Source organism: Lissotriton helveticus, chromosome 1_1 (assembly GCF_964261635.1).
Source record: "Lissotriton helveticus chromosome 1_1, aLisHel1.1, whole genome shotgun sequence".
Classification (NCBI taxonomy): Eukaryota; Metazoa; Chordata; class Amphibia; order Caudata; family Salamandridae; genus Lissotriton; species Lissotriton helveticus.
The window spans coordinates 173,789,416-173,804,577 of NC_136057.1; the positions used below are offsets into that span (position 1 = coordinate 173,789,416).

The 15,162-nt window shown below is 44.7% G+C and overlaps 1 protein-coding gene across 1 annotated transcript in view; it reads left to right on the forward strand.

Moving 5' to 3' along the window:
* Positions 1-325: 325 nt before the first annotated feature.
* Positions 326-15,162, forward strand: part of IPO13 (importin 13) — a 651,059-nt gene continuing 636,222 nt past the window's right edge. The window contains exon 1 of the mRNA XM_078661811.1: positions 326-1,375. Within this exon, the coding sequence (XP_078517937.1) occupies positions 1,319-1,375 (57 nt within the window). The 5' untranslated portion in view covers positions 326-1,318. The remainder of the gene's footprint in view (positions 1,376-15,162) is intronic.

Consider the following 15,162-nt stretch of genomic DNA (forward strand, 5'->3'; position numbering starts at 1 on the left):
CAATGTTTTCGTTTCTGTGCAATGTCGCAGTTATTTAAAAAATGATAACCATCAGTATTAGAGATTTAAAATCTTTTAAATGAATCGGTGAAATAAAAAAAATCTTTATAAAAAGATATTGTGATAATACAACATTTAAAGTAAAAGAAAATTGTACTTTGATATGTTCAGTCGTACTCCAGTAACTATTCCCCATTCTTTCCGCTGTCGGTAAATTGTCGCGATTCTACTTTCGCTGCTCTTTAAAAAATAAAATAAAAACCTTTCCTTGGTGCCCACGCGAGTCTTGTCTCTTTTGACATGGCGGCGAGGTGTCACGAGAGGCAGTTATGCCGTGGGTCCTGACAGTCGAGTGCGGTGCCGGGAGGGTGCATTGGCAGTCGGTAATGAACTATGCAGCGGACGGACAGAGACGAGTATCTCAGCCACGCAGCTGATGGTCAGGGGCGGGTGTCTGAGCCACTGACCGCTTTATGAGCCTAGTGGGTTTAAACAGACCAGTCTCCAAGCAGGCAGCGCCGAAGACGGCTCGGTCCCACCCGCAGGACCCCGCCTCCCTGCTGCCTGTGCCTGGCTCTGGCTGTCAGTGACAGGCTGCGGCTGCAGGAGAGTGGAGGACAGGGCCAGCGGGGAGGACCGAGCCAGGCGCCGTGCAGCCTCTCTCCCGGCAGTCAGAAGCCGTCACCCCTCCCGCAGGACCGTCTCCCAGCCCGTGGCGAGGCACCGACAGATCACCCCACTCCTTGCAGTCTGTGCACGGGCCGGTCACTAAATTCTCACCTCCAGTGAAAAGCTCTGTATGTCAGTCACCAGAGGTAGCCCCCCGTGGAAGCCCCCACCCTCCTCCATCCTTGGGGGCGTACAGATTCTACCCCTATCCCTTCTAAAGGCAGAAATCTCTCCATTTGCAAGACAAAGATTCCTCGTCTTCGATAGCCCTCTCTTCAACAAAAGTAACGCTGAAGCACTATCTCTGCATCTTTAGAAAACACCCTCTACCAGCCCCTGTCAGTATTCTTCCCGGCAGTTGACATCATTGTCATCTCTCAGAAGCCCTGCCCATTCATTTTAGTGATAGACCCCTTTTTAGCTTCAGTGGGTGAGTTTTCACCCTTCATTTCTAGAGTACCCCTCTCCTGGACACTGCTCCTTTTAATCACCCCTCCAGGGTCTCACTCTCCTCTCGTAAAGCTCCTGCACTCTGAATAAGAAGGCCTCCAAAAGGGGGTGCCCCCTCCCAAAACCAGCCAGGCTGTTGTGCCTGGGCAGACTGCCCCCGTCCCTGCCCCAGGGGTGCGGTGAGGCTTTGGGGGCCAACATGGAGCGCAGGGAGCAGCGGCAAGGCCTGGACTTCACGGTGGAGAATGTAGAACAGGTGAGCAGTTGTGTGTCTTGTTTGTGTTGGTGTACCTTGTGTCAGTAATACGGTATGCTGCTTGCACAAGCATCTACAAAGTAAAAAAACACAGATGATGGGACTCAAAGTAATTAGCACCGGTTCAAATTAATTTGAGTATTTTCATCTACCACTTTTGTGCACCTGTAAAAAGGCAACCACTTAGCCAGATTTGGTGCCACATAGGTCCTGACCAGGTGGCTTCATGCCATTGGGACAGCAGTTTCCGATAACTGGACTTTACTTTAAACTTTCATTGTTATCAAGTGCTGTGGGCCAATTGGCTCAATAAAAACAAACGAAGGCTACACATCTCAGAATGCACGGATAATAGAAAAGCAATGTCTACGAATGGAAAAGTGGTTTCCCGGTTACCTGGAGCCATCTGTTCACCCTAGCCATGCATGTCTTCAACACTAACCCTCAGATGTCACAGCAAATGCTAATACTGGCCCCACTCGGGTGACTTCTGGCTCGGGCACATCTCATGTTAATGGCCCAGACGCCAGGTACTGGTTATTCTGTGTCCCTATCCATCACTAGCCTCATTTATGTGGCACAGGCGACAGCATGAGACAGACTTGTGCTACCGACTTGCCTTAAGTTATGCAGTGGGTAGGTCTGAACATGGCCTCTGTCACTCGTGTGTCCTGGTTTCATCACATCACTCACTGCACCAACGCTGGCATCATCAAGCCCCCTGTCAGTGCATCTAAGTGTACGAACATGCCTCACACTGGTCCAATGACTGCCTCCTACAAGGACCCAGATGAAGGTGTGTCAGCATCATCGTGGCCTCGTCTGAGGTCAGGAATAGTGTAACAGTATCCTCCCTGGCTGTATTGACCGTTGCCACTGGGTTGTATATTTGTGTAATTTCACTACCAGAGCAAGTGGTGAAAGGCTTCCTCGAAAGTATTTTTTTTAATAGTGCTGTATGCTTTTCTGTGGGCAAGTCAAGATTTAATTGCTACTATTTTTCTCTGTAATGATTTAATAACTTCTTTGCTTTGTCCGACAAATCATGTGTTGCCTTCTGCCGAGGCGGTGTCTTGGCAGTTGGATTGTGCTAATGATGTATCCTTCAGTTGGACGAGCACAAGAGATAAAGGCATCTCAGTGCCATGGTGGCGCAGTAAAAAATGTTCGAGGCATAACAGTTACAGGATGTGCGTTAATACATGAAAGTTGTGCCAAGGGCTCCTACACCAAGCTGGCCGCTTACAAGAATGCCTCTCAATGCTCTCCTGGGTACCGTACAATACAGTATGACATGGAGGAAAATTAGATTGTAAATTATGCGATAGTGGTGTGGGGTTTGCTACATAAGGTGATTGTTCCCTCCGTTGAGGTCAGAGAGGGGGCTTCTAGGGTCAGCAAGTGGCAGTTTGGCTCTTACCCATCGCTCACATTGTCTTTGCTGCACCAGGCGGTGGCTGACTTCTCTTCACAATACTCCAGTGTTACCTCTTCCTAAAACTCCAGTGTTCTCTTCCAGGATGTTCTTCCTAGGCTACAAGCTGTCTTTGTATTAAAATTCGTCTTTATTTTGTAGTGAGGATCCCAGGAGGCTCTGGAAATATCAATATGTAGTTTTTTTGTTGAAATGTTTTTTTTATTAATTTGATAGTGTGGTAATCGGATGTTTTTCTTCCCTCCACCGTAGCCCAACGGTATCGAACGTACAGTGCACACTGCTGAGAGTGCAGGGCTAGGATACATGCTTGGCTTGGGTATAGTTGTGATGTTGTGGACTTACATTTCATTGTAGCCAGTTTCATGTGTTTTGCACTAGGGTGTGGTCCTCAAGGTTGCTAGAATGTCATTATGTTGACTTATGACAAAAGGTTGTTTCCAAGCAGGTATACATTGCAACCGGTATACAGCATTGGCTGGGACTGTATGGTACCTTATAATGGTACAGTGGTGCCTGTCTGTAGACATAAAGTGCACACTCCCTTCACAGTGCTGATTGGTGTACAGGGCAGGAGGTGCAAACTGCTCATCACAGTAACGTGTGTGTATATATAATATATGGTATGTTCATATGTGATAACTTAAAGGCAGGAAATATCGAATATCGTTTAAAGAGTTGACATTGAAGGATAAGGATGGATAAGCAAACAGTTGCATAGTATTATGGATATTGTGGTCCTGGAACTATTGATAACACGGGAATGTGATCTCGTTTATGTTAAACATTATAACTTTTATGTGTCAACATTAGAGAATTAGAACAACATGTTATTCCAGTGCCACTAGTTTTTCCACTCTGAGTACTTCTTCACTGCCTATGTATCGGATATTTAAGAAAGAGAACAATTGACCACTTAGTGATTACATTTGATGAAAACCCAGGAGGGATCGAAACACGTTATGCTGAACTCTCTGCAGAATTAAAATTAGTTACTCGTGACCGGGTGGTGGGCTTATTTTTACGTCACGGAATGTGAAGTGCGTGTTCTTCTTGGAATTAAATATATATATCTCTATATCCACTATGTAGTTACAATTGGGTCAGAGTATCCAAAGAAAGAGCGTTTTTTGTTTCGCTAATAACTTTGCCGCCATTTCACGAATCTCAGAAACACAGACTCCTGAAGGAGTTATTTTTCCAGGAATCACACAGGTAAAGGATTGGTAGGAAACTTATCCAATACAATTTCAATATGGCATATATTCAATCCATTCTAAATTCAACAATGAGATTAGGCATACTTCAAGTATAAAAATCAAACAAAAGTATTTATTTGACAGACAAATCAAGTAATTTTAAGGGTCTGAACTCAACACCAACCAGTTGCTATAAAGGTCACTTAGGTATTCTTCAGCCCACTTTGTGACTCTTACCAGCATGGTGACCGCTTAACATAACACAATATTTTTAGCAACCTCGCTCAGTCCTTTTCCGCGTAGAGCCGGAGAAATAACAATAGAGACCCCGCTTATACGAGTAAACTCGGGCCTAATTATTCTCCCTTTTCTCTCATCAGATTGTTTCAATTTGGCGGTATTTCTTATAATTTCTTCATTAAGTAATTCAAATTTCTTCATGCGGGATTGGTGACCGGTTGCTTGTTTGTTCAATAAGTTCATATATGTGTTTTTTATACTTAAAGTACGCCTAATTTCATGGCTGAATTTAGAACTAATTGAATATATTTCATATTGACATTGGATTAGATAAGTTTCCTACCAATCTTTTAACTGTGACTCATGTCAAAATCACTCCTTCAGTCGTCTTTGTGTTTCTGAGATTATTGTACTCAGCCTCCTGCGGAATTATTGGGTTTCTTTATCGTCTTTTGCCATTTGAAAAGTCTTCACAAATTTTTCCCAAAAAAGGACATCCACCTCAGCTCTTTCCTGGACAGTGTCGGGGTGACTCATCAAGTGGGCACCCAAAACATTGATTTTTCCAGGTTAAATCCTGCAGTAAAATTTTAAAGCAGCTAAAATAAAAATGACTAAATGTAAGTATATCATATTTAGCAAAAAAGTTAGAACTTTACTTAGAAAGCATGCCTTTCATTATTTAGAATACATAATTTCGGTTGTTTAAAAAAAAAAAATTTGCATTTACAGAGGCACTTGGAATGGTCATGAAAAGGCTAAATCATGCATATCTGGGCAGTTGGTCTTGCTCCGTGGTACCATAAATTAAAAAAACATACCAGAGAACTTTGATTGGTTGAGAGAGCTTTTTCTCCCGTTGGTCTTTACAGGGTACCACAGGAACTTGTAAAGCTTCACTGGGCGAGGCTTGTACATTCCCACTGTACTGTATGAGTACAATGAAAAATATGTAAAATGTGGGGAGGGGTCCATAGGCGATTGGTGTCTGCGGGAGGGAGGGGTTGAGTGCGGGGCTGGCTAGTGGCCTGACCCCGCATACAACCTGCTGCTGTGCACGGCCAAAGGCCGTGCTCAACAGGGTGTTGACCTCCTTTGGGGAGGTTGAGCTCAGGGCCTGGTTAGAGGCCAGAACCTTTAACCAACCACCGCTGTGAATAGCTGAAGACTGTGCAAAGCATGGAGTTGACTGCTTGTGGTAATGTGAAAAATAAATAGGCATGCAAAATGGGGGTGGGCATCCGCGCCGTGCTCAGCAGGAAGTTTAGCTTCTTGTGGGGGATTGGATGTAGGGCCTGGCAGGGAATCAGGCACTGCACCCAACTCCCTGCTGCACACAGCCAAAGCCCATGCACAGCACTAGATTGGCTGTTCACAGGATTGGTCGCAGACCTTGACCAGCGGCCAGTCCATGCGCTGCCAACCTGTCTGCTTCGCATACCTTTTTATTCATTTATTTTATTTTATGCGATTTTATATAGCGCACACTTTACCCGAAGGTGTCAGAGCGCTTCACAATAGGAACAGTAATGATACATGAGGAGAAAATTACAAGTGAACAAATTACTACAAAAGCAAACGTTGCGTTACATGAGGCAATAGTGAAACTGTGAGCAAACAAAATACAATAGGTAGCAAATGGTACATTACAGGAGAAAAAAGTGACGTGTGCACGTTACAAAAGCGTACAAAGTACAAGTAGAGGTATAATACTGCAATAAATGGCAGACACTCAAAACACAACAACAAACGTTATGTAGGCAATGGTGGCACTTATTTATTTACTCATTTGTTTGGTGCGGCAAATCATCCCCAGGGGGATCTCTCGGTGCCTGGAAGAGTCATACACTGTTGCTGAGAAATTATTTGAATAGCTAGGTCTTAAGAAGCTTTTTAAAATGGCAAAAATTGGTGCAAGCACGGATCTCGCCGGCCAAGATGATCCAATGGGTGGGGGCTAAGTGCGAAAAAGCCCGACCACCCATCCTCGTCTTCCTGATTCTCAGGAGCCGTTTGGGCTGGCACAGTTCAATCTTCTTCATCAGGTAGGCTGGTCCCATACCATGAAGGAATTTGAAAACCAGACATAACAATTTAAAAATGGATCTCTTTCTGATAGAGAGCCAATGCAATAGGGGTAGGGATGGGGTCCGGGGCGGCTTGTTGAGGGCAAGGCAGGCTACCGTGTTTAGAACCACTTGTAATCTAGAAGCCAGATTCTCCCTCTTCCCCACCAGCAGTGAGTTGCCATAATCCAGTCGACTAACCAAAAGTGACTGGATCAGAGTCTGTCTGGCCGAAAAACGGAATCCACGGAAAGATCCTTCTAAGCATTTGCATGGTTCCAAAACAGGTACCTGTCACTGCTCTTACCTGCACTTCCATTGATAAAGTAGTATCAATTTTTATGCCCAAGTTCTTGACCCATCCTCTAGGGGTGGGTGCATCTCCTAGCTCAGGTGGCCACCAGTCTGAAGACCACAACCCCTCCGCTTTACCAAATAGCACTATCTCCGTCTTGGAGGAGTTGAGCTGGAGAAAGTTCTTCTTCATCCAGCTCGCTATGGTAGTCATACAGTGTCTAAATTTAAGTTTAGTAACCGCCGGGGATATATCAATGGGAACTATCAGCTGGGTGTCATCCGCATAGGATATAGTTTCAAACCCACAGTTTCTAATAATTGAGGCTAGGGGGGCCACATATATGTTGAACAAAGTGGGTCCCAAAACTGAGCCCTGTGGGATCCCTTTATCCACACTGGTGTGTTGAGAGATGAATGGTCCCAGCTGGACACACTGTGTTCTACCCGTCAGGAAGCTCTGGATCCAATTGAAGGCACCGCCTCCAACACCAATCTCTCGCAACCAGTCCAAAAGGTTCCGGTGAGAGATGGTGTCAAAGGCCGCCGAATGATCCAGTAGAACCAACATAACGGGGATGTTCCTGTCCAGGGACATCCTTAAGGTATCCGTGACCTCCAGCAGTGCAGCCTCCGTGCTATGGGATGCTCGGAATCCCGACTGAGAGGTATCCAGTATGTTGTTCTGTTCCAGATACTGGGAGAGATGCCAGTATCAAAAGCAAACAAAATGCAAGAGGTAGCAAACAATACGGTACAAGAGAAAAGTGACGTGTGCATGTTACAAAAGAGTAATAAATACAGGTAGAAAGATAATACTGCAATATATGGCAGACACTCAAACCACAAGAACGCACTTGGAAAGGCACTTCCATAGTCATGGAGAATAGAATTTCCTATAATGGAAGCTCATGCTCATCGGGGAAGTTGTCTGTATATGATCAAAAAAACTCCACAAGGTCACTGGAAATACCATAGATTAAGGGTAGATTATAGTTAAAAATGTTAATAAGATTTTAGGTAATCTTAAAATAAAAAATCTGAAATTCACTGGAAAAAAACAAAGTTTAAAGTGACATGTAGTTGGGTGTTGGGAACCCCCCCCACACTGTTTCATTAAAAACCTAAAACACCCTGCAATTCACCAGTTATATCGAGAAAACTATAATTTGGGACCATGCATGCCCTGCTTATGACTCCACACATTACATCACTCATGACATGCGAGTGTTCCCCCCCCCCCGCGCATTGAGACTGTCACAGGTGAGTAGTGCACTTCACAATTCCCTGATTGATTCATGTTAAATGCACAGGCATAAAACGGCAGCTGGAAGCATACAGTGTACCTTAATTACACAATGCGCAGTTGAGTTACCTCCCCCGCCCCACCCCTTGCTTTAAGAACTACAGCAAGGATGAAGTCCTTGATGGGCCTCTTCTGTCTGCAACTTAGCAGACAAAGGCTCAGCTCATAATTAACGTGAAAAGGTGTGTAAGTGAAGGGATGGGTGGATGGCTTAGTGAAAGGGTGAATGGATGGATAATGAGAGAAAGGATGGACAGATGACTGAGTGGTAGGATGAATGAGAGAAAATATAAATAGATTGATGTATGGGTGGAAGGGTAGATGGACGGGTAAAAGGATGGATGAATGAATGAAAGGGTGGATGACAGGCGAGTGAACGGGTGGATGGATGAGTAAACTGATGGATTGATGAATTGATTAGTGAATGGAGAATGGATGGATAAATGAGTGAAAGGTCGGATGTAAGGCTGGATGAGAGTAAAAGGGAGGGTGGATGGACACAAGGGTGTATAGATTAGTGGAGGAGTAACATGGTGGATGGATGAGTGAAAAGATGAATGGATGAGTGAAGGAGTGAAAGGGTGGTTGGATGAGTGGTGTGAACGGGTGGATGGATGAGTGAAGGAGTGAAAGGGTGGATGGATGAGTGAAAGGATGAATGGATGAGTGAAGGAGTGAAAGGGTGGTTGGATGAGTGGAGTGAACGGGTGGATGGATGAGTGAAGGAGTGAAAGGGTGGATGGATGAGAGAGGATGGATGAGTGATAGGGTCAATGGATGGATTCATGAATGGATGAGTAGATGGATGGGTGTATGGAAGGATGGATGGCTAAATGAAAGAGGGATGGAGAGTGAAAGGGAGGATGGATGGATGACTGAAAGGGCGAAAGGATGAGTGGCTGGGTGGATGAAATGAGTAAGTCGAAAGGATGACTGGATGGGTGAAGGGGCAGAGGGCTGGATGGATGAGTGGAAGAGTGGCTGGATGTGAATGGAGGGATGGATGAGTGAAAAGGTGGATGGAGGGATGGATGAGTGGAATGATGGATGGATGAAAGGATAGATGATGTATAGGTTTGCAAATTGTTGAATATTGATGTGGCTGTGCACACAGATGGAAGGGCAGAATGATGAATGGTGAAAGACTGAACGATGGATGAAAGAATGATTACACCGTGTAACCCCCATTATCTTAAGTACATTTCTTATAGATTGACTTTCACATTTATGAGTCATTGTCTGTAGTCTATATAATATGTGTGTGATGTAACGCACTCCGACACCCTGTCCTACTTAGTTGGGGTGAGTAGCACTATAAAAGAAATAAAATGCACATGAGAGAGGGTCTCTGTGAAGAGAAGGGTCACCATTGGAATGCCTAGCAAGGCCAGGCATTTGCCGGACCGGGCATAGGGCGTTTCCCTGGGAGGCTGGAAAGGTTGGCGGATGGGGAGAAGGGCGGTTTTGTTACCACAAAAAGACCTGCTCATTTGCCCAAACCTGGGCGCATACTGAAAAACCATGAAGTGCACAATTGTCTCAACCTAATTTCTTTTCACTTGTACTTAAATGGATGTCTATTTACTTATTTATATACTATTGTGCGACCTCTTCTGTCTGTAAAACGTACCTTTTGCCCTGAATTTTGACCTCCTGTCCTGAATTTTTACACTCACCATCCTGAATTTGCACCAATGCCAGTTGGTCACCCTAGCAACGACGACAAAAAAGAGTTTGTATCAAGAGTGAAGAAACAAGCAATAGAAAGTGACATGCCAGGATCTAGCATACTGCTTCATCTTTTAGGTATAAAAAGACATTTTGAAGAGGTCGAACCTTAATGTTTAAATGGTGGTTTTTTTCTTTTTTTGTGAACTAAATATAATATTTAATAAGTTTTGTATTTGTTACTGTAACTTTGTGTAACATTTTGAGGTTCCGATTAAAGGTCGGTATCCCTGGCTTCCATGAGTCTACTCAGGGGCGGCCTTAGGCATGTGCAAGCTGTGCACCTGCACAGGACCGCCAAACCCCAGGGGCCGCCACAACAATATATATCCTTAACCGCATGCGTGCGGGCGGAATTCCGCTCGCACGCTGAGATTTTTAAAAATGCACTTTACATGACGAGCTGGGCTCGTCATGAGCGTGCGAGGAGGCTACCTCATGACGAGCCCAGCTCGTCATGAGCGTGGAAGGGGTTGATATAATAATCCTCTGAGGATGGATACATATTTGCGTGGCGGCCCCTCGCAGGGATTTCGCGGCCTCCGGCCCTGTTCCACTTCCAAACACCGTGACCCTCCCCACCCCCCCTCTCCACTGGCCTCCGGCTCCGCCCCGCCCTAATCCCCTCTTCCGGGGCCCCCTACCTACGCTCCCTGCCCAGGGCCACCATGAGCCTAGAGCCGCCCCTGGGGTCTGTGGCGGTCCCAAAGAGTCAAACCGCTGTGGAAGAGAGAGGCTAAGTGAACTTCTGTGGCACCAAAATCCAGTAAACACAACCCCTAAATCTGTTCTTTCTTCTCTTGCCTGGCAACCAGAATCTGGTACTTCTGCCTCTTGACCTGAGGCTGGCTGCATTTCAGAGCTCAAACACTCCTTTTCTGGAGGTGTGTTCTTTACAAGTGACGTGGATACATGCCTGTTGACCTTCAGCACCGAACCTGTTACCAGCTTGAACAATCATGCTATGTTACTGGACTTTAATATATGTTGAGGGACCTACGTTATGTTAATGAATGTTAAGCGGCTTCTGAAGGGAGCTGTCCAACTTCATTCTAAACTAATGTATTCATGATTAATGACCACTTGATCGATGTTTTATTGCTTCTGCCACTTCCTCTGAAGTGAATGTGTGTTAGTTCAGAGCCTCATTTTTTGCACTAAACTTGGGCCAGCTTGGTATCTTTTATTACTATAACTCATTGAATTTAGAAGAAAAGGAGTGCGACTACTGTTGGATGATCTCTGCTCAGACCGCAGCTAACTCATCCCATCCCGGGTTTTGTGCATAACAGTTTTCGGTTAAACTTCTCTGACAGTGCCGTCACCTGCTGCTTTGGCGGAGGCACTTGTCCCTGCATGTGTGCCTCTGTACTTTGGTGGAACCTGCCTAGATCTACCTTTGAATGTCCACCGACTCCATCAGAATCAGCTATACCTTGTTTCGTTTACGCACCTTGCTTTTGTCCCAGGGTTTCACCCATGTATACTGTAGTATTCCTTTTATTTTAGAATTCTGCCTCAATCCTCTTCTGTAGAGCACTCCCACCATTCATTTGGTGTAATCTGCACTTCACAAAAATGTTAAAATAATCTCCTTCGCCATTTTCTCACTCAATAAAGGCTCCCTTCTCTATCACTGGTTCCTTCTCATCTTTTTCACCCTTGTTTCTTCCATATATCGCACACTATCTCATCTTCATGCCCTGATCCCTCAAGCATCATAGTCCCTCTTCTCTAAAGATCACAAGTTTGTTCTCATCTGTTTCATGCTTGTTACTTCTGTATATCACACTAACAAATCTCACCCGGATCCCTCAAGCATCACAGGCTCTTTTCCCTAAAGATCACAGGTTCTTTCTGGTCTGTATCAGCCTTGCTTCTTCTGTATATTGCACACTATCTCATCTCCTCACCCTGATTCCTCAAGCATCACAGTCCCTCTTCTCTGATGATCGCGGGTTCCTTTTCATCTGTTTCATTCTTGTTTCTTCTGTATATCGCACACTATCTCATCTCCTCACCCTGATTCCTCAAGCATCACTGGCTTCCTTCTCTAAAGATCACAGGTTTCTTATAATCTTTTCACCCTTGTTTCTTCCGTATATTGCACACTATCTCATCTCCTCACCCTGATCCCTCAAGCATCACATTCCCTCCCCGCTAAAGATCACAGGTTCCTTTGCATCTGTTTCACCCTTATATCACACACTATTTCCTCTCCTCACCCTGATCCCTCAAGCTTCACAGTCCCTCTTCTCTAAAGATCACAAGTTCTTTCTCATCTGTTTCATGCTTGTTTCTTCCATATATCATGCACCAACAAATCTCACCCTGATTCCTCAAGCATCACATGCTCTTTTCTCTAAAGATCCCAGGTTATTTTTGGTCTCTATCATCCTTGTTTCTTCCGTGTATCACACACTATTGCATCTCATCTCCTTACCCTGATCCCACAAGCATCACAGGTTCCCTTCTCTAAAGATCACAAATTATTCCTCATCTGTTTCACCCTTGTTTCGTACGTACATCACACACGCACTATCTCCTCTCCTCACCCTGATCCCTCAAGCTTCACAGTCCCTCTTCTCTAAAGATCACAAGTTCTTTCTCATCTGTTTCACTCTTGTTTCTTCTATATATCATGCAGCACCAAATCTCACCCTGATCCCACAAGCATCACAGGTACCCCTCTCTAAAGATCACAGGTTCTTTCTCATCTCTTTCACCCTGGTTTCTTCCGTTTACCACACACACCATCTCATCTCCTCGCCCTGATCCCTCAAGCATCACAGGCTCTCTTCTCTAAAGATCCCAGGTTATTTTTTGGTCTGTAGCATCCTTGTTTCTTCTGCATATCACACACTATCTCATCTCCTCGCCCTGATCCCTCAAGCATCACAGGCTCTCTTCTCTAAAGATCACAGGTTCTTTCTCATCTGTTTCCCCTTGTTTCTTCTGCATATCACACACTATCTCATCGCCTCGCCCTGATCCCTCCAGCATTGCAGGCTCCCTTCTCACCCTGTTCCTGCATACATCAGTCTTTCTTCTGTGACCATCAATCTTTCTCATTCCATTCCACACACCAGACAATCGTTAAACCTTTCATACTCCTCTCTAAAGATTAGTCTTTCTTTTTCTGCCTCTCATCTCCTTTTCACACCGACCCTTCATACAGACTTGCCTCTCCCTCTTCTTTCTTCGTACCTTTTCTCTCTTACCTCATAGACTCTTTGTGAAACAGCACAGGCTGTCAGATTTCACACCTTTTCGATATGTCACATGCTCAAGCTCTCATCTTCTTTCCCTGTTCCCTTGCACATCAGAGGCTTTCTTCTGCAAACATCACTGGCTACTCATCTTTCCCATTTTCTTCTTCCACACACAATATGTCTCACTCTCTATCATTTCTTTCTTACTGTGTTCCCCTATTCATCACAAGGTCTCTCTCCTCACTCATCTTCCATCCTCAAATGCCTGTCTTTTTCACTCTTCACTCTTCTTCTTCTTGCCTGGTCTTTCTTCTTTTTCACTGTACTCTTGCATGGAATTCTCTATACTCGACTTCACTGTCTTGCTCTGGACTCAACAGGCTTTCTCATCCTCAAACTTTTTTTATCAATTGATTGGCAAATTTCTCTCTTGTCCATGTTGGCTTATTTGGGTGCCTAACTACCACGGGCAATTCACATTCTGCAATTACGTATGACCTAATGTTGCAGAAGGTGGAGTAATAAAACAAGTAATAGTGAAATATATCTTTTAAATAATATTTTTTTTCATCCAGCTTTGTTATGAAAAAACTTCATAGAAATTGTTCTTGTCAGCATATTCTCTAAACCGATGATCCTGTTTATGAGACGCATTTGTACACCTTCTACGTTTTTTGGTCTTGACAAAGACAGCACATGTTTTGTTTCTTGCAAGACCTTTTGTTAACTTATTGGGGCTTAGATTGGTTAGCTTCATTGTCATTTGTTTGCTCCTTATTTGCCAGCTTCCGTAGGCTTTCTTTCGCTTCGTGTGTCTGTCCGTTGACTGTGTGCTTACCCTAAGTCTCTCCCAACCACCTTCCATTGTCCATCTGCTTGCCCCTAGACCTGGACCGTCTTCCATTGTCTGTTTGCCTGCCCCAGCCCCTCATATAGACTAATTTCAGTGTGGTTACCCCCACCTCTCCCACACACTCTGTGCTTCTTCACCCTCTGTTGTCTATCTGCTTGTCCACCCTCTGTTGTCTGCGTGATTGACCTGCCCTGCCCACCCTCCATTGTTTGCCTGTTTCTTCCCTACACATCCTCTGTTGTTAATCTCCTTTCCACCCACCCACCCACCCTCCGTTATCCCTATTGTCCACCAGACTCCCTCACCCATCCTGTTCTCCCTCCCTTCCCTCCATGTTTCCTCATGGGAGCACACATATAAAAAAATGAAGTGCTATGACACGTCCAGTGCTAATACGTTAGAAAAAAAACCATGCATTAGCGCTGGCCATGTCTCAGCTGTTTTTAAAATTAGTTCTAGTCACTGCTATACACCTTAGCTACAAAACATTGGCAAAAGGAATAGCTCTTATAGGTGTTATGTATTGGCTTTGCCAGTGCTTGTTTTGTATATGTTAGTGTCTTCATTGAACTGAAAGCATCTTCTTCCTGGAGAATTCAGTCTTGATCCTCAGTGTCCGCTTCTGGCTTTAATAATTAATGACTTTCATCTCTTTAAGTAAACTCTCGTGCTGAGTCAGTCAGCTGGAAATCGTATCCCATTATCGATTTGTTTCAAGTAAGATATATTTGATTTTCCTTATTCTTCCAGTAAGTGCATCAGCCCATCCTTTGGAGAGATAATGTGGTCTATGAATCTCTTCCGCGATGCTGTAGATTCTCATTGGCCGCGGTCTGCGCTCCTGCCAGACGTTCAGGTGTCCTCACACTCATCTAAGGAGGAAGCCATAGCCTTGGAAGCCTTTCTGTTCTTTTACGTGCACAAAATGCTCCCGTTTAAGGAATAATTTATGTTTTAGGATAACAAATCGTAACGTTTGCAAAATGCCTGTGCACTCTGTCTCAATCTTGGCTGCATTTCATTCCCCCCGAGGTTTGCCTGTGCATTGCCATTCAGTGGCTGCTTCCCACAGCTGGGAGAATGGGTTTGATGCACTCTTCAGCATATTTCTATCATAAATGTAACCGTGACTTTTAGGAGAGAGGTGTGTGGTACATCATGAGGCAGAAGGGGATCATGGTAAGGCATGTGAAGTTATTTCTTCCTAAGGTGTGTTGTGCTTCACTGTTCCCACAGAAAGCCTGGAGATGGCTTTTCTCTCTATGGTTGCTATGTCCTAGGGTCCATTTATTCACTAATCCCACCCTTTGGGAGGGGTGGGGGAGGCTGCGGTTCAAGGACATCCGTGCGGTATACTGAGGTTGTAGTATTCCTTCATTCTATGGTACTCTTCTTTACAAGCAGACAAGATGACAATATCCGGTTTATCCCTTGAAAAAAGTATGTTCTTTTCT